Source organism: Zophobas morio, unplaced genomic scaffold (genome assembly GCF_036711695.1).
Source record: "Zophobas morio isolate AGI-343-1 ecotype UQ-CSIRO unplaced genomic scaffold, CSIRO_AGI_Zmor_V1 ptg000023l, whole genome shotgun sequence".
Classification (NCBI taxonomy): domain Eukaryota; kingdom Metazoa; phylum Arthropoda; class Insecta; order Coleoptera; family Tenebrionidae; genus Zophobas; species Zophobas morio.
The window spans coordinates 4,815,409-4,843,384 of NW_026972128.1; the positions used below are offsets into that span (position 1 = coordinate 4,815,409).

At 35.0% G+C, this 27,976-nt stretch overlaps 3 protein-coding genes across 3 annotated transcripts; 1 reads left to right on the plus strand and 2 right to left on the minus strand.

Annotated features, from left to right (window-relative positions):
• The first annotated feature begins 593 nt into the window (after positions 1-593).
• Positions 594-19,041, plus strand: LOC135134632 (XK-related protein 7-like). Its single transcript, XM_064063358.1, has 5 exons — positions 594-1,042; positions 11,389-11,693; positions 11,749-11,910; positions 17,727-18,006; positions 18,125-19,041. The coding sequence occupies exons 1-5, from the start codon at positions 747-749 to the stop codon at positions 18,348-18,350; spliced, it is 1,269 nt and encodes a 422-aa protein (XP_063919428.1). The 5' UTR covers positions 594-746; the 3' UTR covers positions 18,351-19,041.
• Positions 15,625-17,240, minus strand: LOC135134631 (trichohyalin-like). Its single transcript, XM_064063357.1, has 2 exons — positions 17,098-17,240; positions 15,625-17,026 (listed from the first exon to the last, which is right to left on the minus strand). The coding sequence occupies exons 1-2, from the start codon at positions 17,153-17,155 to the stop codon at positions 15,747-15,749; spliced, it is 1,338 nt and encodes a 445-aa protein (XP_063919427.1). The 5' UTR covers positions 17,156-17,240; the 3' UTR covers positions 15,625-15,746.
• On the minus strand, positions 19,039-27,735 carry LOC135134633 (nuclear transcription factor Y subunit gamma-like). The gene is made up of 5 exons (XM_064063359.1): positions 27,578-27,735; positions 27,399-27,528; positions 26,725-27,351; positions 26,575-26,673; positions 19,039-19,147 (listed from the first exon to the last, which is right to left on the minus strand). Exons 1-5 carry the CDS (start codon positions 27,598-27,600, stop codon positions 19,076-19,078), a joined length of 951 nt encoding a protein of 316 aa, XP_063919429.1. The 5' UTR covers positions 27,601-27,735; the 3' UTR covers positions 19,039-19,075.
• Between the last annotated feature and the right edge of the window lie 241 nt (positions 27,736-27,976).

Sequence of the window (27,976 nt, forward strand, 5' to 3'; positions counted from 1 at the left end):
GTATGAGAGACAGGACCCCAAAGTCCATAATAAATGCCACAAATGTGTAACCCTCGAATGCACTAAACTATTATTGTAGAAACCCTACATATTACCCTACCCTTAAACAAAAAAAAAAAGTAGTAACGAAGTAGTAAAATTTTCATAAATAATCCGACCGTTCACCCCATATAAAAACCCCGCTTATAACGAGACATTTACGTCAGACATTCACGAACATTTCCTTAATTTATTCAAATGATTGATTCGATCATTACTCTGATACGAATGACACAAAAGAATAAATTGTCAGGTCAATGAGAGGTCAAATGAGTGCTAAACATCAACTACAGTTATTCTCTCCATTAAAAAACGCCACCATCAGCACATTCTTCATCAATCAAAAGTGATAACCGAGTGTAAAACAATAAAAAAACACTCAAAGGCAAACGGGCCCGAACATCGTTGAGCCGGCCCTGTCTGTAACGCGCAGACGCAGTACTGCCACCTGCCGGCATCAAATTCTCTAGATCAACGAAATGAACTGTCAGTCGCTGGTTGTATCTCTTTTTTACGCATGATGGAGGGGACTTGGGAGCGGTGTTCATGGTGACGTAGTTAAAAATTCGAAAGAAAATGCACACATCAACACCCGCCGCACAAACCGCAAGAAATTAGTCGGTTTTGTAACGCGCGACGTGTAACAGTTGGTAGGAATGCGAGGCGTCCATTCTTGAGGAATGTCTTCGTAACTTCGACAATGTACAATGGCAGAGGAGTATCCAGTGGTTGTGCACTTCTCAAGGGACCCCTCTCTGGCCAACATCGAACACATGAAGCCCCAACCGGAGTCGCCGGATAAGTTCTCGGAGAGTGGCCAGAATTTCGACGTCTTCTACGTGATCTGTATTGCCTTATCGATTATAACCTATGTGTTGGATTTGGTTCTGACATGTGTTTTGTTGTATTATTATTCGTTGTACAGCTACGGCCTTTATTTCGCGTTGACTTTGACTTTTATTCTTGTGCCTGCGTTGTTCGTGACGACGGTTAGTCTTAGATGGTAAGTGCTTTAATCTTATAGTGTTATTGGGGCCCCGTTGACACGGCAGTTTATTTCGGAAATCGTTTTATTAACGAAAGACGTAAACACCGACGTCCACTTGTTAAGACGTTGGTGGGTGTTGTGGGATGGCACCTGTCATTTCTTGGCAGAGTTACAGGGTAACGTGGAGAAAATGCGGTTTCGCTTTTTAAGAATGAGTCAGTGGCGTAGAATTGATTTGTTGTGGGGAGGTTCCACTGGTTTTGTTGTAGTAGGCTTTGGTTCTAGTTTGAGGTGTAAAACCGCAGCCTACTGTATCGATTGAGATCAGGATAAATAGGATGTTTTTTTTTGTTGGGGTGTGGGATTTACTTTTTCTTGAGTTTTTTCACTTCCGGTTTAACCGGAAGTGGTATAGCTAAGTCTGCAATCAGGGACGGCTTTTATTTATCTACTGTCGTGAAGCAGAAATGGCGAAAATGAAAAGTTACTCTGGGGTGTAATGTCATTCGTTGATGCAAATACTGACTTCCTGTAAAGTTTTTCTTATTCAAACGTTTCCAAATATCGAAAACTTCCAAATGAAAACGGGTGACTTTCTTTATATCAGAAAGATTTTCATTATTTAGTCAGCACACGGTTGCTAAATATATTAAATATTCACCACACGCTATGCGCCACATACCTTTTCTCAAGCCCTTACTATTAAAATTAATGTTTTGCCGCTATTAAATGTTGTTAATCAAGTCATATTAAATCGACTCCTTGAAAATAATGAGAATGGAAAATTTGCTTTTGAAAGAAAGAAAAAAATGGCATGTATATGTTTTAAAGTAGAGCCCACTTAGTAGTGAATATTGACTTTCTGTTTCCAAAGTGTTTATTGACAGCTCCCAATAAACTGCTTAATGTTGATGATTTGCCTGTTTCTGAATTGCTTGTCCGAATCGGACATCCTTGACGTAAAATGTGTTCAAGCACATCTGATTCATAGAACCTTTGTTCCTTTCAGGCAAGCAATGGTAGAGGGGATCAGGACTGTAAATTATCATTATCATAATGCTAAGTTGTTTGTTTTAGGTGACGATTTAATCCATAGTTAAATTATTTTGCATCAACACATATTTTTTTTCTCAAACGCTTGTTTCATAGTGTGTTAGGACTGGGAAATAAAAAAAAAAGTTATTTTTATACTGTAATTTTTACTGTTTCGTCAAATATATAATGGATGGGTAGGTAATTATTTTTTTTTTTTTTGGGTAGGGTTTCTGATAGAGGATTATTTTTTACTAACTTTAAACACTAACCGAATTTCTTTCATTCCTGGGCTTAAAAAAAATTGGTGACGTTATTCTAGAATATTTCAAGAAAAATCGCATCTTAAATGTGCTGTGTGGCGTGCGCTTTTATCATAATTTAATAAATTTTAAACATTTAAAATAAATAATGTAGGTTACAAAAAATAGAATTTTTACTTCCTAAGCGTATGCTCGGTAGTATGTGTGTCTGTCGTCAGTGTCGATTTTTGTTAATCAGATAATCTCCGAAACTACTTTCCTGATCGTTGTCAAATTGTATTTTAAGAATACTGTGTAGATCGTAAAATGTTAAATAAAGTTTGTTTCATCTCCCTACCAACATTCTGATGATCTTCCCCCAAAATTTTGCATAGTAATACTATTTGAATTTAATAAAATAACGTACTCCCGTACTTGTAGTTTATAAATCCACCTTGATTTTTTTTATCCTAGGTTTCCAGATGTTCGTAAAAAAAAATCAAAATTGTGTGTGGAACGCCGAGCAACCGCTCATTAGGTTGATTAGAGCGTCGTAATGGGCAACTGACTGGTCTATATATATTTTTTTCTTTTGAAAAACAAATTAAAATTTCGAATCAAATGTCTGCAAATTCTATAAATTAGATAATTGAGTAGGAATCTCGGAAAGTTTGAAATTTATTTTTTAATTTTTCCGGTTTTGACATGCAAGTGGTGAGCAATAAAAGAGGTTGTGGGAAAATGCGTGATTTTACAAAGCTTCCGTAAGAACCAAAAGATTAAATTACGATAGTAGTAGGTCAACGTACGTTTTTTGTGCACAGTATTGTGGTTTAAACAAGCGAAACTAGAACCTATAAAATGAAATGAGGTGTACGCAATTAGAAATATGAACCTAAAAATTCTTGCGTACTTTGTGAAAGTTTAATATAAATTATAGGGGTTGGCCAGTTTGTTGTGTTTAAATTAAAGAAAAATATCATATTGAATAACTTAGTATTTGCTTTCAGTTTTAGAAAGCACCGCGACTTTAAATTTATGTAAAGTTACAACGGAACGAGACACTTTTTATTTTGTTCGGTTTTTACCCACCCTTCAAATTTTGGACCCAGGTGTTGTCATTGCCAACATTCACCATGCTTTTGGAGGCGTGCCAAATACATAAAGGGGTTGTGAGTAACAAAGGGTTCAATAAAAAGAGTTTTGTGTTGTTGCCATGCACTCGCGAATTTTTTTACTTCCCGAATGTAATTTAGGGTCCATCCGACGAACGGCTACCTTCATGTTTTCTCGACGTTTCATGAAAGTATGGAAAAATTGGTCCCTGTTTCTGTCGTCTGTATCGATTTTTAAGAGACAAATATTCTCTAAAACTACTGGACTGACTGCCAAATTTTTGGTATATTTATAGAGTAATATTTTGCCAAACCTAAATTGACAGGTGTTACAGTTGTGGATGCATTTTCATACGGTATTTACACATGTGACAATAAAATTAAATTTTCTGTTCTATTTTTGTTATTTACACAGTACACAGCAGTACGTATACCTGTTTGAGATTGCATAATATTAACCCGCCCACATGTATCGTATCAATGAATTATTGTATAAAGTTCACCAGTGCGGAAAATTATGATTGTACTTTTTTTTAATGGATCTGCCATATTAAAACAGGATGATACAAATTGGAAATGCAAAATTGAGGCGAATAGCATAACATGCATCGATAAATACTTTGTTTCATTTCATTTTCCCCTAGTACATACGTTTTCAGTGTTATTACATAATAAAAGAAATAATAACGAACGCCTCTGTTCGAGGGCACAACTAAATTATCGTATTATTGTGACCCAAATCGCATCGACGTCATTTCAATTCCTTCAGTTCTCAAGGAATCATTCGAAATATCCCGTTCCAAATTAGAAATAGCTTTATATAGCCATAATAATCACATCCCTCCATAACAGTCAAATAGGCTATAACATGAAAACGAAGTTTTACCCTTTATTAATGGAAAACGTGTCAGGTTTATTTTTAAATTTATTCCAGAAAATTATTTTTCCCGTGAAATGCAAATGATTTTTATGGGAAAGTGATTGCTTTGTTTACCGATAGAAAAGTGAAAAAAGAAAATTGTTGATTTTGTGGTTGTAATAAACCTGTGCTAAGAAGTTAAATTTGTGTTATTTTGATCACTTTGTGATGTGCCTGTGGTTTTAAAAACTTAAGTATTTTTCTGACCACTAATGTGCAACGGTAAGCAACGGCGTACTGACTGTACAGACGTTATTTGTCGGTGCATTGTGCATTTAAAGCGTGTAAAATCACGGGATATTAAATTTAAAGTGAACAGTTAATCTTATGCATACTTTCTTTTCAAGCCACAAAGAGAACTAATGTAATTGCTAATTTGTGGCATTGTTAGGTTTAAAGTTTCGTTGAAGTGCGATTATATTGATAAAAAAATTTATTAGCTATTTCACGGTGGGTACGACGGTAATAATATATATAAAGGCACAATTGTTGAAGGTTTAATGGGAAAGAATTGTTTCTTCAAAGTCGTTTTCGCGCGGTGAAGGTAAAATTTGATTCATATGTTGGGTGGCTGTTGAAGTTCAGACTGAAGAATTTTTCACAAACTATATTCAGCATTGTTGTGAAATACGTGATTAGTATTCTTAATATTGTGTAAATTGTAAACAAAAAAGAAGAATGTGAATATTGAAAAAAAATTACATGTCTCAAAATTGTCAAAAGTATTTAGTGTGTGTGTGCTTTGGTAATGTAATAGAAGACAGAGGTGTCGTCATTGGTGTGTTAAGTTGTAAATATTGAAATTAATCTCTTGTTTGTTGAACTTAATTTTAATAGCAATATGTGCTAAAAATTTCAGTTTTCGAAGTACAAGTTTCTGACGTTTATTTTTAAATAAGCAACGAAAAACTGCCAACTATTTTATGACAAAAAAAAAATGGCGCACTGTATCAACATTTCAAAACACAACATTAATGTTTCCTTGTTTCTCTGCACTCAATCCACCAAGGTGGACTTCCTGTCGTAAAAATCCATATTTCCGTGCGGCCTTTTGAGGTTAAGTCTCTCATAAAAAATAAACCGACAGGTGGTTTACGGAAACTTTCCCTGTTTAAAAATACACATTGTTTCGTTAAGTTTATTATGAAAATAGGTAGCCTGTTTGCGTTCATCAATCATGCTTGTATTTGTTTAACTGGGTGAAAATAAAATTTATTTGAAGGGAGGTAAATAGAGTCGTAAAACTTTACTTTTAGAACAACATTTAAATATTTTGTTAAGCAGTAATGTTTTTGTTTGTGCTCATTGAAGAATTTTTCCATATTTAATCATGGTTACACACATGGTGGGTGTTTAGTTCTCGTAATAACATATTTCAAGTGAATTTTTTTAAGGTCGCGATTATTTATTTATATTTATGACGTAACTGAAAAAAGCGTGGATAATCTGCACAGTATAAGCCCTTTTATCTGATTAAAAAGTCGCAGGAAAAATACGTGGTAGACTACATAACAATTGCAGTCATAAATTTGGAGTCATGTTCTTGGCATTGAACAAACATAAAGTTATTTGTGTATTTAATTTCTTGCCAAAGTTTTTATGGTACGTCTTATTTATTCGAGTAGCAGCAAAATTAGATGGGTAATATCGTAAAAAATAGTGTTGCTGATGTGCGCCATTATTCATTTTTTGCACTTGGCTTTCTCGTTTAAAAGTATTTTTGAGCTGTTTTTATAGTACCTAAAGTTATATTTGGATTAATGTGTCGTTTCTGATTTATGAGAGAGTCAAGGCCTACGTTTAGCAAGTCGCATCAATATGGCTTCCCAAAACAAATAGTGGAAACATTACCACGACATATTTTTGTTTACAAAATGCGAGCTTTCACTTTCAAGTGTGATGTTTTTGTGTTAATAATAGAAAATTTGAGTTGACTGTGTCATCAGCGAGTCCTGAAATTGTAAAGATAATGTTTTACGTAAGTAATCGTGGCGATATGTCACGGTGATAATTAATTTTCACTTTAAAATGTGTCAACAGCACGAGAGGACAAGACAGTGATAAAGCAGAATTACCATCAGAACTGTTACACATATCCAACTCTGATTCATTTTTTTTTTCAAGCTATGAAATAAAATACTTGTATTTAAAATATAAAGACCGTATTTTCCGAAGATATTAATATCGGAAAAGCCAATCCAATCGACCGGTTCAGCAGCTTTTTAATTCACGGAATGAATAAGCGTGGGCTATCCCCACAGATCACCGAATAAATTATTGTCCCCATTAACGCTAATTATTGATTCCGGAATTTCCGGTCATAATTAGATTATTTTTACCTTCTTTCCAATACTAGGTCCAAGATTAATAAACACACAGCTAAAAATATCGTACCGTTCACACTTCATTATAAATTCTACATCTACCCCACCTACTTATTATTCTCCAGACGTTAATGACATTTGTTTGGTTCGAAGATTGCAGCTAATGAAACCAACAACGGAATTGTTATTTTTAGTCGATTGCGTAAAAGGTGTGTTAATTGTGCCTATTACCAATCCAGCTACACATTAATAAGAGCTCCCACGAAAAGGAATTTTTCATTCCAAATTAATGGCCACTGGCGATACAATCCTTGGAAAACGTTTCGTAAACCTGCGTAGAAACAAAAAATATTATTTGTTTAATGAACAATTAAACAATAAGTGAGTCATAAAAACGTGATCTTTTTAAAAATTCACTCGTGTATGTATTTACTAAAAATATACAAAACAGTCTCGGAAAAATTGCGCTAAATACGTTGCGGAGTAGGTGCCAATGGAATCATAAATATTTATGACAGTTATCAAGTACACTATAAATCGTTAAGTACTTATCCATACACTACGTATTGCGCCATTTGCACTGACTGACACTGATAGCAACCACAAGGTGAAAATACATTTACATTGACAAATTGTGCTGTGATGTCACAATCGTTCGGATTAATTTCGATAATCTTACTTCTGTTTTTTATCTAGAGCAAATAGTTTAGATTGTTCTATGATGAATTTGGTACTATGAGAGATAAAAGTGGAAATTCCTTTTTGTTCCTTATAATTTTACTTGTCTGTTATTTGTATTGTATTTTTGACTCACTTTATTTACGTAGGCAATCGCTTTCATTCTCCGAATGAAGTGCTACCTTGAACGTGGAAACTTTCAGAAACGAGAAAGGATAAGTTAAATGCATCAGTAGAACTGAAGAGTGAAATTCCCAATGGAAGGAATCACGGTGTTTGTTAATTGTAGTGTAATTTTCCAGTCTTAATAATGTTTCCCATTTTTTACGAAGTAGTGCGTGTCACACGAGTATTTTGTATATGGAAATGTAGACGAAAAAAAAAAGGTCAATTTTAGTGTTAAAACAGTGTGGATTTTCACAAAGATTTAGTTTTCGAACATTTGGTGTTTCATTATTTGTAGATCTGGTGTAATTTGGTATTTACTAGAATGGTTGCTTTTCAGACCCACAGTTTTTGTATCTTCGCCATTTTATTGTTACTAAAAAGTCTTTTTCAAGACTGCGAGATAATTTACGCGTTGAGAGAGATAATAAACTGACTGCAATTTATTAAAGTCGAACTGTCGTCAGCAAACAGTAATAAGCTAGACAGAAAATACGATGAACTGGGAATGTGGTTTGCTATCTCGTCGGCGTATAATTGCGGTTAATGCTCGAATATATAAGAAATAGATTTTGGATATGTTCATTAATCAGCTGCATGGTAAAAAATTATATTTCCAGCAGAATGGGGCTACAGCTCATACTGCCCTTAAAGCCAATAGCTCTCAAGTATATTTTGACGTCGAATTGTAAGCAGAACGACAAATATCCCTTCGCTTCCTCGGTCACCCGATTTAACCCCTCTAGATTATTCCATTTTTCAAAGACAACGTTTTCAAACAAAGGAGGGAACATTTAGATCAGTTAGTGTTACGAATCACAAATTGCTGTGCTAGTGTTGATCAAGAAATGTGTTTGGACCAAAATGGGGACCACTTTGAACATTGGTTGTAGTATGTGATAGTTACCAGTCCTTTTATTTGTTATTTTTAGTTTGTAATAAATGTAATAAATTGTTTGATGGAATAAGGAAGCGACAAATTCAAAAATGGAGTGAGATTTTCGAAAACCATCTTCCGACCCACTTGTCTTTCACGTGCACGGAATATCGGTTACATGAAACACGCGGCAATTATTGCACAAACATTTTTGTAAAGCAATTGTGTTTTTTACTCAAGGCGGGTTCATAAACTACAAGTATGGGAGTATATTACTGTATAAAATTTGTCGATTTTACTTATAGATAATCTCCGAAAATACTGGACCGATTGTTGTCCAATTTTATATAATAGCCAAAATATTCTAAAATCTGTCGTATTAATTTTTTTATAAAATTTGGCAATGTCTCATCATTTCATAATTTCTCAGAACATTTATAAATTTAAGCAGAAAGTGTATTTATAAAATTTGATCTTACGTTATCAGTATTTCCCCCACAACGAATCCAGCGTTTAAAAAAAAATAGATAACGTCAGTCACAATGTAAGAAAAAAATTAAGTGGTCGCGATAAACACTTGCTCAAACCAACTAAACTATTTTCAACCGTTTCACTACGATGCTTCTATATAAGTATAAAAGTTTGTTGTAGAATTTGATTTTTTTTTTTTTTTTTGCAAAACTCTGGATGCCTAGAATTAACATCAGCGAGGCTTCGTCACGGTGTGGGTGGGGATGGTTAGACAAATTTTAGTTAGCGTTTACCCTATAGACGACATTCCTAGAATACATAAAATTTGATAATAATCGATAAGGCAGTTTCAGAAAAATAACTTATCCTCGGGAAGTAACAATTAATCCAAAAATCAGAGTTGTAGAATATAGTATTAATTGTTATTCAACTAAAAATCTTGAGAAAATAAAAGTCTAAATTTCGAAAAACATAAGCTGGCGAATTCCAAAATTCGTACAAGTTTTGCTCGTTTGATCTTCCACTTTCAATGTAGATTTTCAGTTTTAACAATTTTGACATTTTCTAAAAGCTGTTATTTTAAAATTACAAAGGGATTTTGTAAATTTATAAGAACAATCACTACATTGAAAGCCCTCCTCTCTTTTCGCCCTTGCTGATCTGAAATGCGATGTCATGTGGAAACAGTTGCTAATAATAATAGAACATTTTTACATTTTTAAAACTTAAAAGGAATTTGTTATATTTCAAAAATCGTAGCAGTAGCGAATTATAATCACCTAACAATTTGCGTGATGATTAACGATATACGACGTACGATTACCAATTTTTTACATCCTGTGCGAGCATAATTATCGTAAGCAACAATTGCACCACCGATTTCCCACCATCATTAAATTTATTTCAACTTCAAACCATTGTGCAATCAAAACAAAAAACAAACCCAAAATCTCTAATTTCCTGCACTCATCGAGTTACTCAACTCGAATACAAAAATTTTCCACTGCCTGGAGTTATTCGCGACGATAAAAACCGCAAACTCGCGGAATTCGCCACAGTAAAATAAAAATTCCTCAAATATTATATTTCAAGTTCAGAGTATTAAAATACCTGCGGCGAATTTCGCTGTAAAAAATATTCTAATTCGATATTTATTTTCGTGCGCGTGATGGAGGATTTGCGAAATTATGTAAGACGACTTTGTAACTTTTTTTGTTTTGAACGTAATTTAGAACGTTGCTGCGACGTAGAAAAACGACGCTATGCTTCATGTCACGTAGTGTTCGCAAATTGTATAATAATAAATAATGCGCCACTGGAACCGGACAAACTAGAAGTGGAAAAATGCAAAGTCATAAGGCATTGCTATTTTCATCTTGAAATTAATGTAAAATAATCACGAACGGTCTTGAGCAGTGCGATGACCTTTCTAATGAAAACCCAAGAATTGTAAATATTAATGCCAATGGTAATTACATTTATTCTACTGTAATTGCTGAGCTTGTTACCTCGATTCTCAGAACTTTGTTGATGGGTTCTGCAGCTTTTTCAAAATTAGTCGGAAAGGAGTTTGCAGAAGAAACAGGTCAAACAAACACTCGACTAAATGAAGAGTAAATACAGAAAAATCGAGTTGATTATTTTACGTTTACGTTGCCATTACGACTGCATTTAAACAAGCTAAAACACCCGTGACCTTTTAGACATTTAAAATGGTATCGATTAAGGCAAATGTCTTAAAAAATTGAAATTTATGACACAGGCTTGGTGCAGTATTGTGTAATTAAGTTTCATTTTTATGGGAGTTGAAGTACGGTTGAAAATAATATTCGTCTGTGAATATCAGTTCTGCGGATTTCGTTTTGAAGTTTGATAAATTAATTATGCATTTGTCGCGGAAATTTATTGCATCCATTTATAAAATATCTTGGAATCAAAGTAAATCAAGGTTATTTTTATAGGCACGCCGCGTTTCAACTCATAAAAACTTCATACATAACCATGATAAATTGCGATTTTAAAAAATGGGAAAAGGGGTCAGTTTGATGAAGTTTTGAAATAAATGGAACGGCGGCGAGATAACAATAATATTATTATAAAACGAAAGTCAGATTGCGGGCGTTTCTAAATATATTTGTTGTGACAATATCTGCCACATCCAGTATCGAAGTAACAATATTTTAATCGTAGATTAATAGACATAGGTACATATATTATTTTCATAGAACAAGTCAGTAAAGTCAACAATTTAAATTTGTCGTGAACATGGCAAATCGCTCAGAATGTATAGTTAGTTGTCCCTTCCAAAAAATTGATGATGTCATCTCAAAATGTTGTTGAGCAACTCTAATTATAAATAATGTACAAAATATATACTTGCGGTTTAAATTTTTTCAGATGAATGAGTGTAAAGTTATTTAGACAGAACTTTCTTGGCCCTTGAAGCACATTCAAAGCAATAAGTCCTAAGCTTCGCATATGTTAAAATAAAAATTTCAAAAAAGTCCAAAATTAAATTTGTGGAATAATTTTTTCCAGGTACATCATCGACCACGACGACCCCTCCGTGGGAAAAACGCGCCTTGTCCACTGGGTGGTGCGCATAGTGTTCCTGCTGCTGCAACTCTCGCCGTTGCTGCGGTATATAGACACCTTGATTTATGGCATCCAGAGTAAAATCCTGGGTTCTTCGTTTCTGTACCGTCGCATGCTGGATGAAGACACCAACAGCGCGTTACTGCGACTGTACCATTGTTTCCTACATGCAGCCCCACAGGCGGTCATCCAGCTCATGATAATACTCATCCACGTGACCCATCCAGAAAAAGTACCTTTAAATATAGGTAAACGGAAAAACGACCAGCCAAAGTAGGAGCTAACGCGAACACGATGTTGCAGATGTAATTGTGATACAATCATGGACTGTGGTAGCCGCCTTGATGTCCATCGCCTGGTCGTTGACGTCTTATCACAGATCAGTTCGTTACGCCCGAGATGATAAAGATAAAATCAAATGGGGGGCGACTCTGGTGGCTTTTTGTTGGCACCTGATGAGTGCATGTGAGTACATATTAACATTAGTGTTCTGTAGTGGCGGGTCTGACTAAAGCGGTGTCAAATAATGAATTCTTATTTACTTTTATCCTGCACTTTCGTAGCTATTTATGTAAAGTTTAGTCAGGCCTGCAATTTTCTCACAGGAGTTCCCGGCGTGTTTATTTTCGCACTTCTCGATCGAACAGGTATGCGGATTTTTTAAACAAACGAAGGAGAAATCGCCGCTTCTAAAAATGGTTACGTGATGGATGTTTTTTTTTTGTTTTATAGAATGTACTGAAACGACCTTGCATTCGCATTAGGTGGAAAATATTCTCGGTTTTCTTCAAAGTGGCTTCTTTTATCTTTCGTTATTAAATTGAAGGTTATGGGAACTAATTCTTGCCCTAATTTTTGCAGTTATTTTTAGGTTTACTTGAATTTTAAGAGGTTGGGTTGTGGGCTAGTCAGTCATGTTAACGTTGATGAATACAAGATCAGTGCATCTGTTTATAATTGATTGTTTATTGAATGTTTCGGCTTCGATTGTGTCACGCCGCGCAATAACGTTACGTAAGGCGCTGGTCTTATATGTAATGTTAAGTGCCAAAAATAAGGTCTGCATAGTACACGCGTGACTTTTATGTAAATGCCGCGAATTGCAATCATTTGAATTTTAAATTTCGAAAAGTACCCTGCAGGTATGTACCATCAAGCAGGAACAAATTTTCGCATACGAATTAAAGTGGCTAAAAAGATCTACTTTTTCCAGATACCATTTATATTCACTGACTTGAAGGAAAAAACAGCACTTTCACTTCGTAACAAACACTATGATGTTCTGAGTCTTGGCTCTTTGGAATTTCTGATTTCGGTTTTCCCTCATTATATCTGCAAATCTCAAAAAATGATGTTGGTATGATACTGATCGTTCTCTCTTGGTTTTTAATATTTTATGATCGATGAATGCCTCTATCACGTGTAAGTTTTGATCTTTAATTTTTTAAAGCTGAGTTCATAAATGTTCTATGCGTTCTGGCCTTGTATTGTGTCACCAGTGTTCTATACGTGTAAATAAGTTTCTAGTTCAAACGTCAATCTAGAAGAAATTGTTATTCTCTGTTTACTGAATTGAGAAATTCTTCTATCCTGAACCCGTCTAAAACTAGTTTCGCCATTAAAACTAAATCTTTGGAACGATTCTGTTTGACTTCGAAGATATTACGATGTTTTATTTTCGTCTAAAGGATCTAGTAAAAGCAAGCTAAACGAAGAGGTCGCTTTAAGTACTTCTAATTTTTGCCTTCTAAAATCATCGTTTGCTGCCTCGTCCATAGAAGATTCTTTTCATTTCACAATACATTTTTTGCTCTTCTAGATCATTTTCTATACGACCAAAGTAGGATCAGATTATATTTCTCATATCTTTTGTTCTTCAAAAGATCTTCGAGGGTTAAAATCTCGATTTCCTCGTTCTGGTTATTCTGTTGGTTGTTTTCTTCTAAAATTGAACTCAGAACGTGGCGATCTTAATTCACTTGCATTAAATTTTGTAGCATTTAGAAACTAATGAATTTTTACAATAAATAGAAAACACAACTCCCCAAAATTCGAGCATATTATTTGATGAAATAAAACTTACAAGTGAAAATGTAGGACTAAAACAAAATTGTCGGTGTAAGTAGAGATTTACTCATATTCTAAATTTACACATTACGTCGTTAACATCTTCATTGTCTTCTAATTAGAAAAGAATTAGACAATCGTTGAACTTGTCATTATTCAGGTTAATGTAATATTGTGTGTGACTGTGTGATACTGTCACTATTGGCGGGCTAAATCGATCGGTTTTGTATAAATTGGAACGAAGTGTTTGAACACAGATAATCTCCGATTTTTAATATTTCTACTAGTGGAACATATATGAAAATTGCAGCGTTTTAATTCAAAAAAAAATTTTTTTTTTTAAATTAAAAGGCTTAATTTGGTAGGATGTATTTGCTTTACTCTCTCTCTCCTTTTGTGACAGAGACAAACTCGACAAATATGCCTGAAGTGGCAAAAGTTCACGAGTAATTCTAATTTGATTCTATTTCGATTATAAAATCTAGAATCTCGTGGACACTTGTACATTTTAGTGGAGCTCGTGTTTCTCATGAAACAAGGTATCCGTTTCTAGTGTTTATTTTCACACTTGTCGATCTATAACTCAGATAAGTAGATCAATTATTTAGTCAAAGTCGTTACGTGACGCATGTTTTTTTTTTACTATAAATACTGACTGCACCGGAACATTAGATCCTGGAGGTGGCTAAAATACTCTCGGGCTCTCTCAAAGTGATTTATTTTATCTCACTTAACGGGTACGCTTGAGTTATTAAATTGAAGGCTGTAGATTGTGGTAAGTTGCTCTTGCTCTGAATTTTACGGAGTTTATTTTTAGAATTCATTTGAAGTTTTGATGATTTTGTTTTAAATATTGATGTCGTTGATGAGCGCAGGAACTGAAGACGAAAGCTTTTTCCCCTTGGGATTAATTTCTTTGTTTTTCATGAATACGTAAATAAATGCATCAGCCTTGATGAGGTCGTTCTGCAGTGTCCAACATCGAGTTATGCAAGTCTTGTTTTTGCTGAAAGTTAAAAATACCAAAAATAAAGTTTGCATTATACATGCGAGTTTATGTAAATATTCCGACTAACGTTCATTGAATTTTAAATTGTGTGAGGTACCAATCAGGTGCGCGGGAAATGACTGTTGTCATTTACCTTCTGAAATATAGATGGCCTCCTAGTTAGAAACCAACATAATATTGTTTTTGTAATAACATAATAAATAAACAGCTTTGAATTACGTTCTACTTTGTTGCAATATTAAAAAAAAAATTATAAATTCGTTACGAAAATAAACTTTGTTGTGTGTTTTTTCCATATTTGTCATTTTGTTGATCACACAGGCGTAACAGCTATTTAAAGAAGTAAGAAGAAATCGTATGTAGCTAAAAATGGTTATGTGATGGATGATTTTTTGCCATAAAGAATGCAGTAATCCGACCTTGTGTGCACATTAGACGCTAAAAGCGGGCAAAGTAATGCTCTCCGGTTACATCAAAGTGATTTCTTTTATCTTGCTTAGCACGTACGCCTCAGTTATTAAATTGAGGGTTGCGGTAACTTAATTCTTGCTCTGATTTTTGTCGGGCTATTTTAAGGATTGATTTTAACTTTTTAATCATTGTATTGGAAATGGCGTTGGCGTTGATAATAAGCCGAGGGATTGAGATGAAAGTTTCCTGTTCTGGGATTTATTCGTCTGTTTGTAATGAATACGCAAATAAATGTGTCAACCTTGATGATGTCGTTCCACAACGTCTTACACGAAGTTACGTAAGTTTTATTCATCTGGCATAAATTAAAAGCGCCAGAAATAAGGTTTGTGTGAACAGTATGAGTTGTAACTATTTCGAATATCTTTCATTTGAATTTTAAATTTTGAGAGGTATTGTTATTTTAACTTTTGCTACGTTAATAGCTTCTTATTTACTAACTGAACAAGGTCGATTTTTGTTATGTAAAATTTGTTTTTTGCGTTTTGACAATATTGTCCCATGGTACTAATAGGTAACAACTGTTCCCAATTCTTTTTTTTTAATAGATTTCGAGATCGTCGTTTGTTGTATTTGCTTTTGCGATTTTTTTAACAATTTATACTTGATTTTCATCAAGAAAAAACGACAAATTATTCTCACTTTTTATTAAACATACATGCTGCTTGGATTAGAATAACAGTAATAATAAATAAAGTCAACAATTTAGTAATATATTCAACATCTTCTCTAATATTAATTCATCTAATTCAGGTCATCCGTCATTATCCTGAAAGCTGGAGAATCTACTACGTTTTTGGGATCGTTCTGGACGCTCTCCAAGGACCCTTTCTTGATTGTCGTTCCTTTCTGATCGTTCATGTTCATTTCTACCCAGTCTTTCACGTGGATTTTCTGGTCTTCTGTCCGCTGACAACCCTGTTCTTATACCCTCTCTGCTTCGTGATCCTTTATTACGTGGCAAATGTCCTATTCTATCTTCAACGGTTCCAAATCGCTGCTCATCTGTGGATATTTTTCCACGCCGTATGTCTTCCTCCTTTCTTGAAGTATCGTGCTTTCGGGAAAAACGTCTTCCGTCAAGTCCAAATCGTTGTGTTTGTTCTTCAGGAATAAATTTTCGTGCCGTGTCTTCTCTGGATTTTCGAGGACTATCTTCACTTCGACCAAGCCTCTGAGATGATCCTTCTTGTCTTTTTCGATCTTCCTTATTTGCTTTCTCTTCCGTGGGAGATCTTCGTCCGGTTTGCGATACATTTTCCTGTCGCTCAGAGGGTTGTCTAGAATTCGGACCAGAACGTGGTGACCGTTTTGCTTCCATTTCTGGGCTTCGTGGTGTTCTTTTCTCGTTTGTTGGGAAATCTATTTTGTCATGGGAATTTTGGAACGATGTTTGTTCTCTAGGCCTGTGAGGAAGTCGTATGTTTGAGTCAAATCTTGAGTCAGTGGGTCTTCTAGAATCTTGATTATTTTCTCTCTCTTCCGCAAAAGACGATATATTTTCCTCTTTTCCAAGAGGTCCCCTAGAATTGGAACCACCACAAGCACCTTGTTCTTTGAGTTTTGGGAATGTTTCTTCTTTTTCTGTTCTAATTCTATTGTTTGCTGTTTCTTCCATGAAGGCTCGCTCATGATTTTGCAATTCCATTTCTTCTCTTCTAAAGGATGCAGAATCAGGACCAAAATGAGTAAATCTTTCTCCTTTTATATCGTCTTCTCTTTCTTTGCCATTGCCTCGTCTAACGTTTTCAGCTGATTTTCTAGTTCTTCCATCAAATTCTTGGTGGCTTTTTGATCTGTCTTGAGGTCCCGACCGTGAACGTTCTGTAGAAAGACGATATCTTGACTCTTGATTTTCTGGTGTTTGAGGTCTTTGTTGGTCCGAGTATGAACCCAGGGTAACCGGTTTAATTGATTTTGGTCTACATCCGAAACGGGCAGCGTCATCACAAATATCAAATTCAGAAACATGTTTCGGTAAGTCTGGACAGTCTAGACTCGTTGTAGATCCATCAGAATAGGAACACGATATTTCTGAAATTAAAAAATAAAATTAGAAACTAGAACTAAGACAAATGTGTTAGTGTAAGTAGAATTTAACTTACTTTCAGAGTTTGCCCCTAACAGAAATGCTAGGCAAAGAGATATCTTCAGAATCTTCATTTTCTTCAAATATGATTGGTTCTCGATTGATAATATCAGTGAATCTTTATGATTACTATGATACTGTTATATTGTGGAACCAAATCGACCACTTTTATATAAATCGAAGTGAAGTGTTTAAAGCTAGATACTAATCTCAGCTTTGTTTATAACGAATGGAATCAGATTTCGTGGCTTTTATTTGAAACATGTCGTGGCCTTTTCTATTTCTAAAATCTCAGGTGATGCAACGTTTTAAAAATGTTCCCATTAATTGTGTAATATTTTGAAAATGTTTGAAATTTGAGCTTTGTATTCAATATTCCAATTTCAATATTTTTTTTTTCGGTGCGCTGAACCATTTTAATTGAAACACCCTACTTTCCAGAGCTAATCCTGTTCTTGTTCTGTCACCACAGAATCACAAAAATTCAATTATCACTAACCAGCGGGTTAATCAAGTTATTTCAATTACCCCGATTCAACTCCGCACTGAAACGAGTAATTCCACTTAATGGAAATAACGTCCACAGAAAGCGCGCCTTGATGACCTGAAAATTTTCAAATCACAATTCTAATTTTTCTTTTTCAGTGTCCCGAGTATTAGCCCTCAGCTTATTAGCCGCGATATTCCCAGCATGGATGGGTTGCGTCTGCGTCGTCCATTGGATAGTCATGTCAATATGGCTAACCCTGAGTCAACACCACCCGTCTGCTTGCAGTAGCCGTTGCGAAGAACTGTTTCTATCAATAAGCTTAGGCCTAGCGTACGTCCTGGCCTTCATATCGCCGAGGGATGGCCCCACTCGATACATATATTTGGCCTATTATCTAGTGTGCTTTATGGAAAACACAGCAGCTTTAGTCGTGTGGTAAGTTTTATGATGCAGAGACACAGCTAGTTGTGCGCGAATCTGCTGCACCTTAAGTATAGTAGTCAAAAAGATGTCACTAACCAATTCGTCGGTCTAATTCGAACTTTTGTTACAGGTGTGTTACGAACAATTCGGCCGAGAACCCTTTCCTCTACTACGGAGCGGCGGGGGCGCAGCTCGTGGCCTTCCTCCTCGGCATCGCGTTCCTCCTGATCTACTACCAGTACTGCCACCCGTCGCGGACCTATCGCAGTAAAATCCCCGACGCGTCAGATCCGGGGATGCTCGACATCGACAAGCCGGGTTACAGTAAATCGTACGACGTCAGGTCGCACTCCTGATCCGTGACGTTCGTGTAAGGGCTGCCTTACACGCGGACTTTCGTTTTTGTACCTACAGTGTGCGGTTTGACTTGCACAAGTTACTAACAGAGTTGCTCTCACTATTATTTTTCTAGCTCAGTATTGAAAAATGTGATATTCGCTAGAGGGTTGTACGTAATGTTGCGAAGCAGTATTGCGAAGAAATTATCGTTTCCAAGTATTACAATGGCACGTGCTGCAGAATTTGCCTTGAAACTGCCGACTGTGCCAAGAGAAATTTCAACTGTAATAATCGGTGTCTAATATTGCCTTAAATGTACATAAGATTTATTACTGTTGACGCTTCAAATTTTATTGTTGTTTGACGAGAGGTTTAAAGTTGTTTTCCTTCAAATCTGTTGGGTCTTGCCGTCTTCGCACGTGTACTTATGATTTGGTTGAAAATGCGGGGGGCGGAGTTTGCGTACACTTGCTGATCGCGTTAGATGCCGTTTTTACACTAGCAAAGGGCAAGTTTTGTTGTCATGAGTGATATTCGAAGCTCTGCGATATATGTGTGAAAAAATATCTATATGCCTAAGATGTTATTTTGAGGGAACAATTTCAAATTATGATATATTTTGTATTATATTTGCAAATATTGTAATATAGATGACTGTAAAGTATTTATAAGTGTTGTTTTTTTTTTTCTAATAAAAGTTCAAAATCGTTTGGCTTATTTTATTAAAAAACGTACAACGTATTCATTCACTCTCCGTGTTTCCGTTGCTTTGTGTCAAGAAGACCTGCTGCGGGGCCGAGCTCTGTTGCGGCACCTAGAACGAGAAAAGGATTCATTAAATCTTCCACTATATCAACAGGACATAAGAATGTAATTTTTTTATTTATGTTGGGGTTAGGACAAACAGATTTCAGGTAACTAAATCTTTTAACGGCCGGCGTTTTTTTTCGTCGAATTTTGAGTCACATCGCGAATTGATCGAATCTCGTTGTGACGTCAGACATACATGGATCTTCAGGAATATGTAGTTCAAAAAACCACAAATACTAGAAAGCTCTGATTTTGTTCAAATTCACCTCAAATTTTGGTGTGCTACTCTTCTTAGACTGAACACTGTAACCCTTAAAACGTCAAAAATTATACTAAAAGAAGTAATAAAATTTGAAACACCCCAGACGCTCTAAACTGCGTCGAATATTTTTTAAAACCTATACGTAATAAAAATTTGAACACTATAATAATCTTTGCAATTATAAGAAAAAGTTACACTTCTCACAAAATATATACAAAAATATAAATAATTTCAGTAAAAGTTTACAATCGAAAATCATCAGAATTTGCAGAATGTTCCACAGAAATCTGAAATTGAACTACAATTACAATAATTTAAAGAGAGTAATAAATAAGACCAATTATCTGAATATGAGAATAAAATCAATATACAGCGTGTTATTGAAAGGTACGTACAAAATAAAATCGGGAATTGATCTCGAAGTATGGATGCTAAAAGTTAAAAAAGTTCAGGTAAAAGTGTTCTCCTTTTAGAGATAAAAATTATTAAAATTTATGTCCAAATTCATTGTACGCCTCTGATAAAAAGATCATCATTTAGTCTTGACAAAAGTTTTATTGTTACCGTTGCTAGGGTTTACTAAAATAATAGATAATATCTGGTTAACCGAGCTTCACTCGGCTCGTTTGGTAGTATTCGATCAGATTAGGACAGATAAATATGCGTATAGTATGCATTTTGAAGTACACGCGCTACTTAAAAATACACATTAAAAAAGAAATTCCATAAGCAGTCTTTGCTTTAAATACTGATGAGTGACATGTAGAGATTAAAGAATAGAAAACTGGAATTATTGTTTGACAATTATTAAAATCTCATTTGTTAGAGCAGCTTTCAACACAAAAAGGTACAGGGGCGTGGCTTAAAATGCGCGACTTGTAGTCGGGCTAGCAGTGGCGCAACATCGATGTATTGAGAAGGGAGTTTCGGCTGAGTTACATTTCTTTCAAAAACAATTAAAAATAGAGCAATTTCCACAAAAGAATACAGACAACCATTTAATAAAAATAAATTTATTTGTTTGGTAAAAAAATAGACTTACGTAACAATAAATTATGATAATCTATCACACAAAATTTGGTATTTTTAATTATTAAACGAGTTTATAATGTGAGGGATTATAGCATGAGTAAAAAATTTCACGAATCCCTCATTATAAACCAGTATCATATACTATTTTATAGTCGACTAGTCTTAAAGCAACAGTTAAATCTTTAGATAAAAGCGGGCTTAAAACTCTGAGAATAAGCAACCTATGACTATAATTATATGGTTTTTAATTTTCTGGCACAATTTATCGATACCGTAAAGTCGGATTATAATAAGGCGTAACGTTTTCTGTCTTTAACATTGAAGTATCGACTGTACCGTAATTTAACAGTAATTATTGCTCACTAAAAATTACCTTTTTACTTCTTTTACTTACTTTTTTATTCAACTCATACATCAAATACAGCACTAATAACACTGGTCAACAAAATTCAATTTTTTCTCTGTAACTTTGACATAATTGTAATGTTTCCGTTTAATTTGTCTCTGTGTTTGTAACAAAGGGCATAAACCTTACAACTTAGCTCAATTAAAAATAAAAATGCATATTTGATGTTAAAAACAAAAAAGCAGGTAAAACAATTTAATTTTTGTATATTTAACGGCAAAAAGTGATGTATTAACAAAAGAACAACCATAATTAAGAAAAAAACAACGATTGTAGTTTAAAAAACGAAAAAAACAAAAGAAACAGCTAAGATCGACGTTTTTTCGGTTGCCTCCTATAGATTTCATTGGAGATCTCTCGCTTGATGGTCCCGCAGTATTCTGCGAGCATTTAGGTGTTCCATCGATCTTGGTAACGTTTTTGTATCCACAAAATGCCCAGATGGAAGCGTTCTCTACGTCCGTCACTCACGTCGTCATAATTTTTGGGGAAAAAATCAAGATGCGAATACATAAAATGCACTTTTAAGAATATGTTAATTTTAAATTTTTTATATGATGATAATATGTTTTCTACTTACTAAACGTAGTTTTCTTATTGTTTCCCAAGAAGTTTGTAGCAATTTGATCACAAAAAAATACACCTTATAGAAAGTTTCCTATTACTTAATAGTACGATTTTTGTATTTTTCAAAGGATAATATTGAAGATTACTTTTAAATGAGAGCTAAGTTTGGATTTAGCCGTTTATAATATCATTTAAAATTGTGAATTAAATAATAATTGGCTGTTATAATAAAAGTTAGAGTTTAGCTGTTGACCAGTGTAATTGTTTAAATTCTTTTTCTATAATGTCAACGCTAATAAAATAGAAAAGTGATATTTTTATTAACCGCAATAATATTTTAATATTTCAAAATCGAAATATTCATCGCCGCTGCCACTGCTTGCACGATATTTGTAAGGCCAAACCAAAACAATGTTCTGCGCACTCCCACCACCTGTACCCTTTTGTGTTGAAAGCTGCTCTACCTAAGTTCTCTCTATGTCGTTTTTTTCTTTCTCCTAGTTCTCTCTATCGACTCTAGAAAAATGTCACAACCACATTCTTACTGCCAGAAGAGTTTCGCCTCTGGTGTGGTTAACATACTGAGTTACCGTGCTCTTTTGCGTTATTCCTAATTTCTCAATCTCAGCCCTGCTCCCGAAGATGCCATTTACGAAAGTGTGCGAAACGTTGAGCCCAAAAACTCAAATAACACGGTCCCATCCCGGAAAATGATCACATTTTGACTCCGACCGTGGAACCTCTGAAATGAATGCTTGACAATAACCTCAATTCAACGCTCTTTCGTGTGCCTTTTATCCGCTCACTGTTTAGTTTTCCGTAAATTTTCTCACCTCAGAAGGTGAATTTTCACGTCCTCTATACAGTGGAGTATGTTTCGGTACGTACAATTGAAGATAAAAAGGTACGTCAAACGTACTGTCAAACTGTCACCCAAACTTCTCTTATAAAACAGTCTCGTGTTCGTGTAGTGTCATCTGATGTTGCCTAGCAACAAAAATAATTCACTGCCTGAAAATTGCTGAAAATGTATGAAGCTGTAATTTTAAGAAGTTAAAACTATGATGAATCGATTTTTTGACCCAAAAAACCCCTAACCTGTAAATTTCATCGAAATCGTTAGAGCCGTTTTCGAGAAACCCATTATATATATATATAAATATATACAAACTTTGCTCGTTTAATAGTATTAGATTAGATAGATTTATTTTATTAGGAGTTTAAGTGATACTTTATGTGTCGAGTATGGACGATTAAACGCCGAGCGATAGCGAGGCGAATTAAGTCCATACGAGTCACATGAAGTCACTTAAACTCCGAATGAAATACAATATTTTATTTTCAAACGATTATCTTCTTTTGAAATGATTATTTCCTATCTTTTTGCTTCATTAAGGAATTGCCTTGATTTCAGTTACCATGGTTACTATGGTTGACAACCACTATGATTTTTACATATTTATACTCCGGTGGAGTATAAATGTGTTATTTATACGCCGGCGGAGTATAAATAGTACTTATGCGCCGCTCAAACACGGTGTCATAGAAATGACACTTAAACCCCGGTAAGAACGTCATATAAGTGTCAGTTATATGACGTTTGAAAATAAATTAATTTTACCTATTTATCCTTCAGTAGCGTCTAAAAAGGTTGGATAAGGGTTAATTTTCCCCTTATAATTTTGATAACACAAAATAAGTGTTTCAGACTTCTTAGACTTCGCGAAGAACTGTCCATTTTGTTGTACGTACCTTTCAATAACACCCTGTATGTATGTGCCGATTTAGTTTCTCAGGGAATAAATTGAGGTAATGCAAAATTCACACGTAAAATGAAAATATCTTCATGAAAAAAATATTACAAGATCATAAATATCAAAAGGGGGTCGTCGCAAAAAAGGGCACGCCGAAAAAAATTAAAACATCGACAAAAAGCACTATGGAAAAGAGCCATCGCAGAAAAATAGAACCACTGAAGAACAGGGCCAACGGAAGGGATTGTGCAAATTACACAAGTACAGACAATGTCAAATATATTTAAATCAGATAACCAACTGGAAAAAATGGCCTCCCAGCATTAATAACAAGCTTTAACTTCAAGGTGTTTACATCGGAAGAATGTCACGTAGAAATTTGCTTGATTTGAATGAGTTTGTCTCCTCAAAACAGAGCTAAAATTATTAATTAAACCACAGTCGAATAGAATACTCTGAATATTATTATTATCATTCTTAAGGGCGTGCGTATTCTCACCTTTTCGATAAAATAGGATGACTCGTTCTTAATTTGACCAATAAAAAAGTTGTTATAACCTCATAAACATTGATAACACGCAATGTGAGAGAAAAAGAGAAAAAACAAGCGTCAGTCCGACGCCTGAAGCGTATGGCCAATAACGGTTATAACTTAAGTTACTGGTGAAATGTCAGTATACTATGTTAATTGTTTTGTGAACATTTGGCCGTTGAGGGAAGAAAGTCCAAACGAATTCGTACACCACAAGTATAGGAGTATGCTAATGAATAACATTTAAATAATGTTAAAATAAAATTATTTGAAATGACGTCATCAACTTATTGGTTGGGATGACTAACCAAACTTTGATTAGCGTTTTACCATCTATAACATGATATTCCTAATACACATACAAAATTTGACATCAATCGGTCCAGTAGTTTCGGACATTACATATCTAATAAAAATCGACACATACGCCAGACAGACGGAAACGCGAGATTACTTTTTTCGTACTTGATGTCATGAAAAGTCGAGAAAATATAAAAGTGGCCATTCGTCCGATGGACTCGATTACTATACTTTCTTAGCTTATGTTCGGGAAGTAAAAACAAAAACCCATGATTCAACCGTTGTGCCAGACAGAGAATCGTCGTCGTACAATTTGCTTTGGTTAGAGAATCAAGGCGGATTCATAAACCACAAATATAGGAGTACAGAGTCATCAAAATTGATTGAGAGAGTTGGTAAACCTGAACTAGAATAATTTGGTTTATTAAGTTGTATACAAATATTAGCTGTCAGATTTGAAGTTTCAAATTTCAAAACTCAGTGGCGTCTCTTTTTTTTTGTAAAAAATATTAGTTGTCAGATTTGAAGTTTCGAATTTTAGATTCGTTCATTTTTGGAATTTGTTCGCAAAGATGCGAGGAGCAATAAGGTCGCATCGAACAAAGCGATTCGTACAAACTTCAAAACCGTTCGCAACTTTGCAAGAAGGTAACTTTCGTATTCACAACTGATTCAGGGAGTTCGACAATCAACCCCCAGTTCTCTTGTCACGCCACTGAATTCATTACCATATAACCTTAAACAAATCTGTCATAAGGTTGACAAACTTCACGGCAAAAACAGGGAGTACCAATTCTCTCAATCAATTTTGATGACTCTGTATATTACAAAATTTAACGGCGTTTACTAAAAAAATCTCAAGGGCCATGATCAAATTGTTGATCAGGATGATAGCCGAATTTTGGTTAGCGTTTTACCCTCTCCGCGATTTTACAACATAAATATAAAATTTTACAATAATCGGTCCGGTAGATTCGAAAATTACCTGTGTAATAAAAATCGACACAGATGGCAGACAACAGTTAGACAGACTTACTTTTTCATACTCTAAGAGATCATGAAATGTCGACAAAACATGAAAATAGGCAGTCGCCCGATGGACCCTATTACAATACTTTCTTAGCTTACACTTGGCAAGTGGAAAGATAAGTAGAAAAAAAATAGAACCATCGAAAAAATGAGCAAAGAAAAAAAGCCGAGCCATCGAACAATAAAAAGAGAATTTAATCCAAATCTGAAGTTGTGAGGTGTCTTATTATTTGCGACATTGATATGTAGTAAAAACTCAATTAGATTATAAGTTGAATAGTGTAAAATGGTAAAATTTGACATTTAAAGTAGAAAATCAATTATAACGTTTAAATAAAATTTTGAGCTATTATGAACAAAATTTAAGTGTTAGGAATTATTTGGATTTCAATCTTCTTATATTTCAAAAATTCCGCAAAAAACAGGGTGTCGAGGTCACAAAAATTTGAAACATGTATGCCAATTAATAAAAGCCACCAACCATAGAAATGTGAAAACGTGTTTGAAAATTATACATACAAATCCGTGATACAAATATTACCGAGAGCGCAGTAAAAAAACACGATCAAATACACTTATGGAATTTTGAAGATTTCTCTTTACCAAAATTTTACATATGTATTCTTGTCAGATTTCCGTCAGTTTAAAAGTTTGAGTTGAATACATGGTTGTTTTTGATCCTGTTTTTTATTGCTCTCTTGGTATATCGAAAATTGAAAATAAATAATTTTTTCGCTTAAAAAATTATAATCAAAGCACAATAAAAGTTTTAAAAGCCGTATCAAGCAGTTAGCAGTTAATAATTTCACATATCTGCCTTTACACATATGAGTACTGGGGTGACCGGGTTAATTAATGATTAATGCAATTTTTTTGGTTGTCAGTTCTGAATTAATGGCACCAATGTCAGTTGTGCGTGCCTAAAAAACAACTAATAAGATTGCAGCTCTGCTGACTGGGTGCCCAAAATTTCAATTTGAGATCCGGTGTGCACCATAAAATTTTAAAATGTTACCAACCTCACAAAAAAAAAACCCAAACATTGCCATTTCTATTGAAACAACAAACATGTAAATTTTATAACGTTCATAATTAGACAATTTTATGACTAAATCCGTTCTCAAGCAAGCGAAAGTTGCTATAAATTGCTAAATTTGATGCAAAATCAAGAAGTGGTATTTCAATAGAACATGTATGTGTAGAAAACACTGCAATATAAACAAATTTTTTAACAATATTGTGACTAATAAATTATTCAATATTCAATGACAATAATTAGAATGTATTATTTTTTTTTGTAACACTATTGATAGATGGTATATTGCCAACCAATAAAAAACGAGATACTCATTGTCGCCACTTTTTAAAATTATAGGTGAAAACAAACAACGTAATTTAGAGCTTTATCTTTAACACGAAATTCTTTTTTGTGACACTTCTTTGTGTAGTTAGTCCCACGGGTTGTTGTAGTTTTCTTTGTTTTTCCATTGTTATTTCTTATTTTTTTGTACCTTATACTAATTAATAAAAATAAAATTTTTTAAAATACCTGTATCAAATGCGGCGCCGTCTGAATAATCACCGGCTGTGAAGTGTTCCCTTGCAACTGCATCTTAATCATCTGCAACTGCTGCGGCGTCAAATTGATCTAAAACCAAACACCACATAAACCAACAACACAACCACCTTTCCAACCAACCGGAATCTGCTGTATCTCCCCATTCGGCGTAACAATCTGCTGCACGATTTGCACATTCCCTGGCTGATTCTGGGCTATCGCCTGTCCCGTTTGTATCAGCACCGGCGTCTGCGCCGCCGACGTATTCGGGGGCGACGAACTAGCCGCATTCTGGTCTATCGTGTTCACCTGTACCGTTTGCACCTGCTGCGGCTGCACAATCTGAATCGCCCCCTGTGTCTGTGCCACGGTGGTCGGCGACGTCGCCGCCGCCGTGGCCGTGTTCTGCTGCAAGTTCGCGTGGTGTTGCTGCGCCAGCTGGAAATAGTACACCTGATCAGAGCTCGACGTCCTGTTCGCTTCATCTCTAGGTTTAGTTGGCTTCATGTCGTCTCGAGGCACTATGTCAATCAGAAAATCGAACTGGTCGTATTTGGAGATAGCCATGGCGATGTCGTTGCGCTGGAGCGTCCGGCGCTTGTTGTCCTCGGTGTGTATCCACGCTCGCAACGTCAGTTCCTGAATGAAGATTTCAGCGGCTTTGGCGAAAAGTAAGGGAGCTTCGGCGGAAATCATTTTCACGTCTTCATCGAGTTTCATGATTTTTTTTATTCGGGCGAGGGGAAGGACTTGCTGTTTGAGGTCCATCTAAAAACGAGTTGTTAGATCGTGGGGTTTGTGGGGAGTTTAGTTACGTTTCGGATTGCCCGGATGTCTTCAAGGGCTTTGGGCCAGAATTGGTTTAAGACGTTCTGCGCTTCGCTTTGCGTTTGGACTTGGTCTTCTACACATTGTGCTTCTGTTTTGTCTTCGGTGGTCTCTGAACTGAGGGACAAGAGTGAGAAATGATAGGGAATCAAGGGGGTTTACTTACGAATTTATGTAATATACGGACATTTTAGTTGATTTTTGAGTGGTCTTTGAGTTGTATTTAAAGCTAAATCAACCGCCTCAAATAACCAATCACTATTTACATGTCTTGTCCAATCCAATGTCCTTTGACTATTAAAACAATATGGCGGACCATTGTCATTGTTGTAATTTGAAACGTACAGAGGGCGCCACTAAGCTTCAAAATTAAAAGGAACATTTTGAAATGTAAAATTTTAAACGAAGCTCTTTATTACAAAACAAGAATACTCTTAAAAATACACTATTAACACGCAATCATAATTATACTGTTTGTCGTAATTTTCTATTACGCTTTAGTTTTTTTGTGGCTCCCATCAGTCTCGTTTATTTCCAATTTTCTTTTGGCCCTTTCTGCATTTTC

What these genes read in the sequence shown, in the direction of transcription:
- LOC135134632 (XM_064063358.1), top strand. Translation starts at nt 747, where the DNA reads ATGGCAGAGGAGTATCCAGTGGTTGTGCACTTCTCAAGGGACCCCTCT. An exon ending in AAAAGTACCTTTAAATATAG is followed by an intron (nt 11,694 to 11,748) that starts GTAAACGGAAAA and finishes ACGATGTTGCAG; the next exon opens with ATGTAATTGTGATACAATCA. An exon ending in TTGGCACCTGATGAGTGCAT is followed by an intron (nt 11,911 to 17,726) that starts GTGAGTACATAT and finishes TTTCTTTTTCAG; the next exon opens with TGTCCCGAGTATTAGCCCTC.
- LOC135134631 (XM_064063357.1), bottom strand. Translation starts at nt 17,155, where the DNA reads ATGAAGATTCTGAAGATATCTCTTTGCCTAGCATTTCTGTTAGGGGCA. An exon ending in GTTAGGGGCAAACTCTGAAA is followed by an intron (nt 17,027 to 17,097) that starts GTAAGTTAAATT and finishes TTTTAATTTCAG; the next exon opens with AAATATCGTGTTCCTATTCT.
- LOC135134633 (XM_064063359.1), bottom strand. Translation starts at nt 27,600, where the DNA reads ATGTCCGTATATTACATAAATTC. An exon ending in TCCGTATATTACATAAATTC is followed by an intron (nt 27,529 to 27,577) that starts GTAAGTAAACCC and finishes CTTGTCCCTCAG; the next exon opens with TTCAGAGACCACCGAAGACA. An exon ending in ACATCCGGGCAATCCGAAAC is followed by an intron (nt 27,352 to 27,398) that starts GTAACTAAACTC and finishes ACTCGTTTTTAG; the next exon opens with ATGGACCTCAAACAGCAAGT.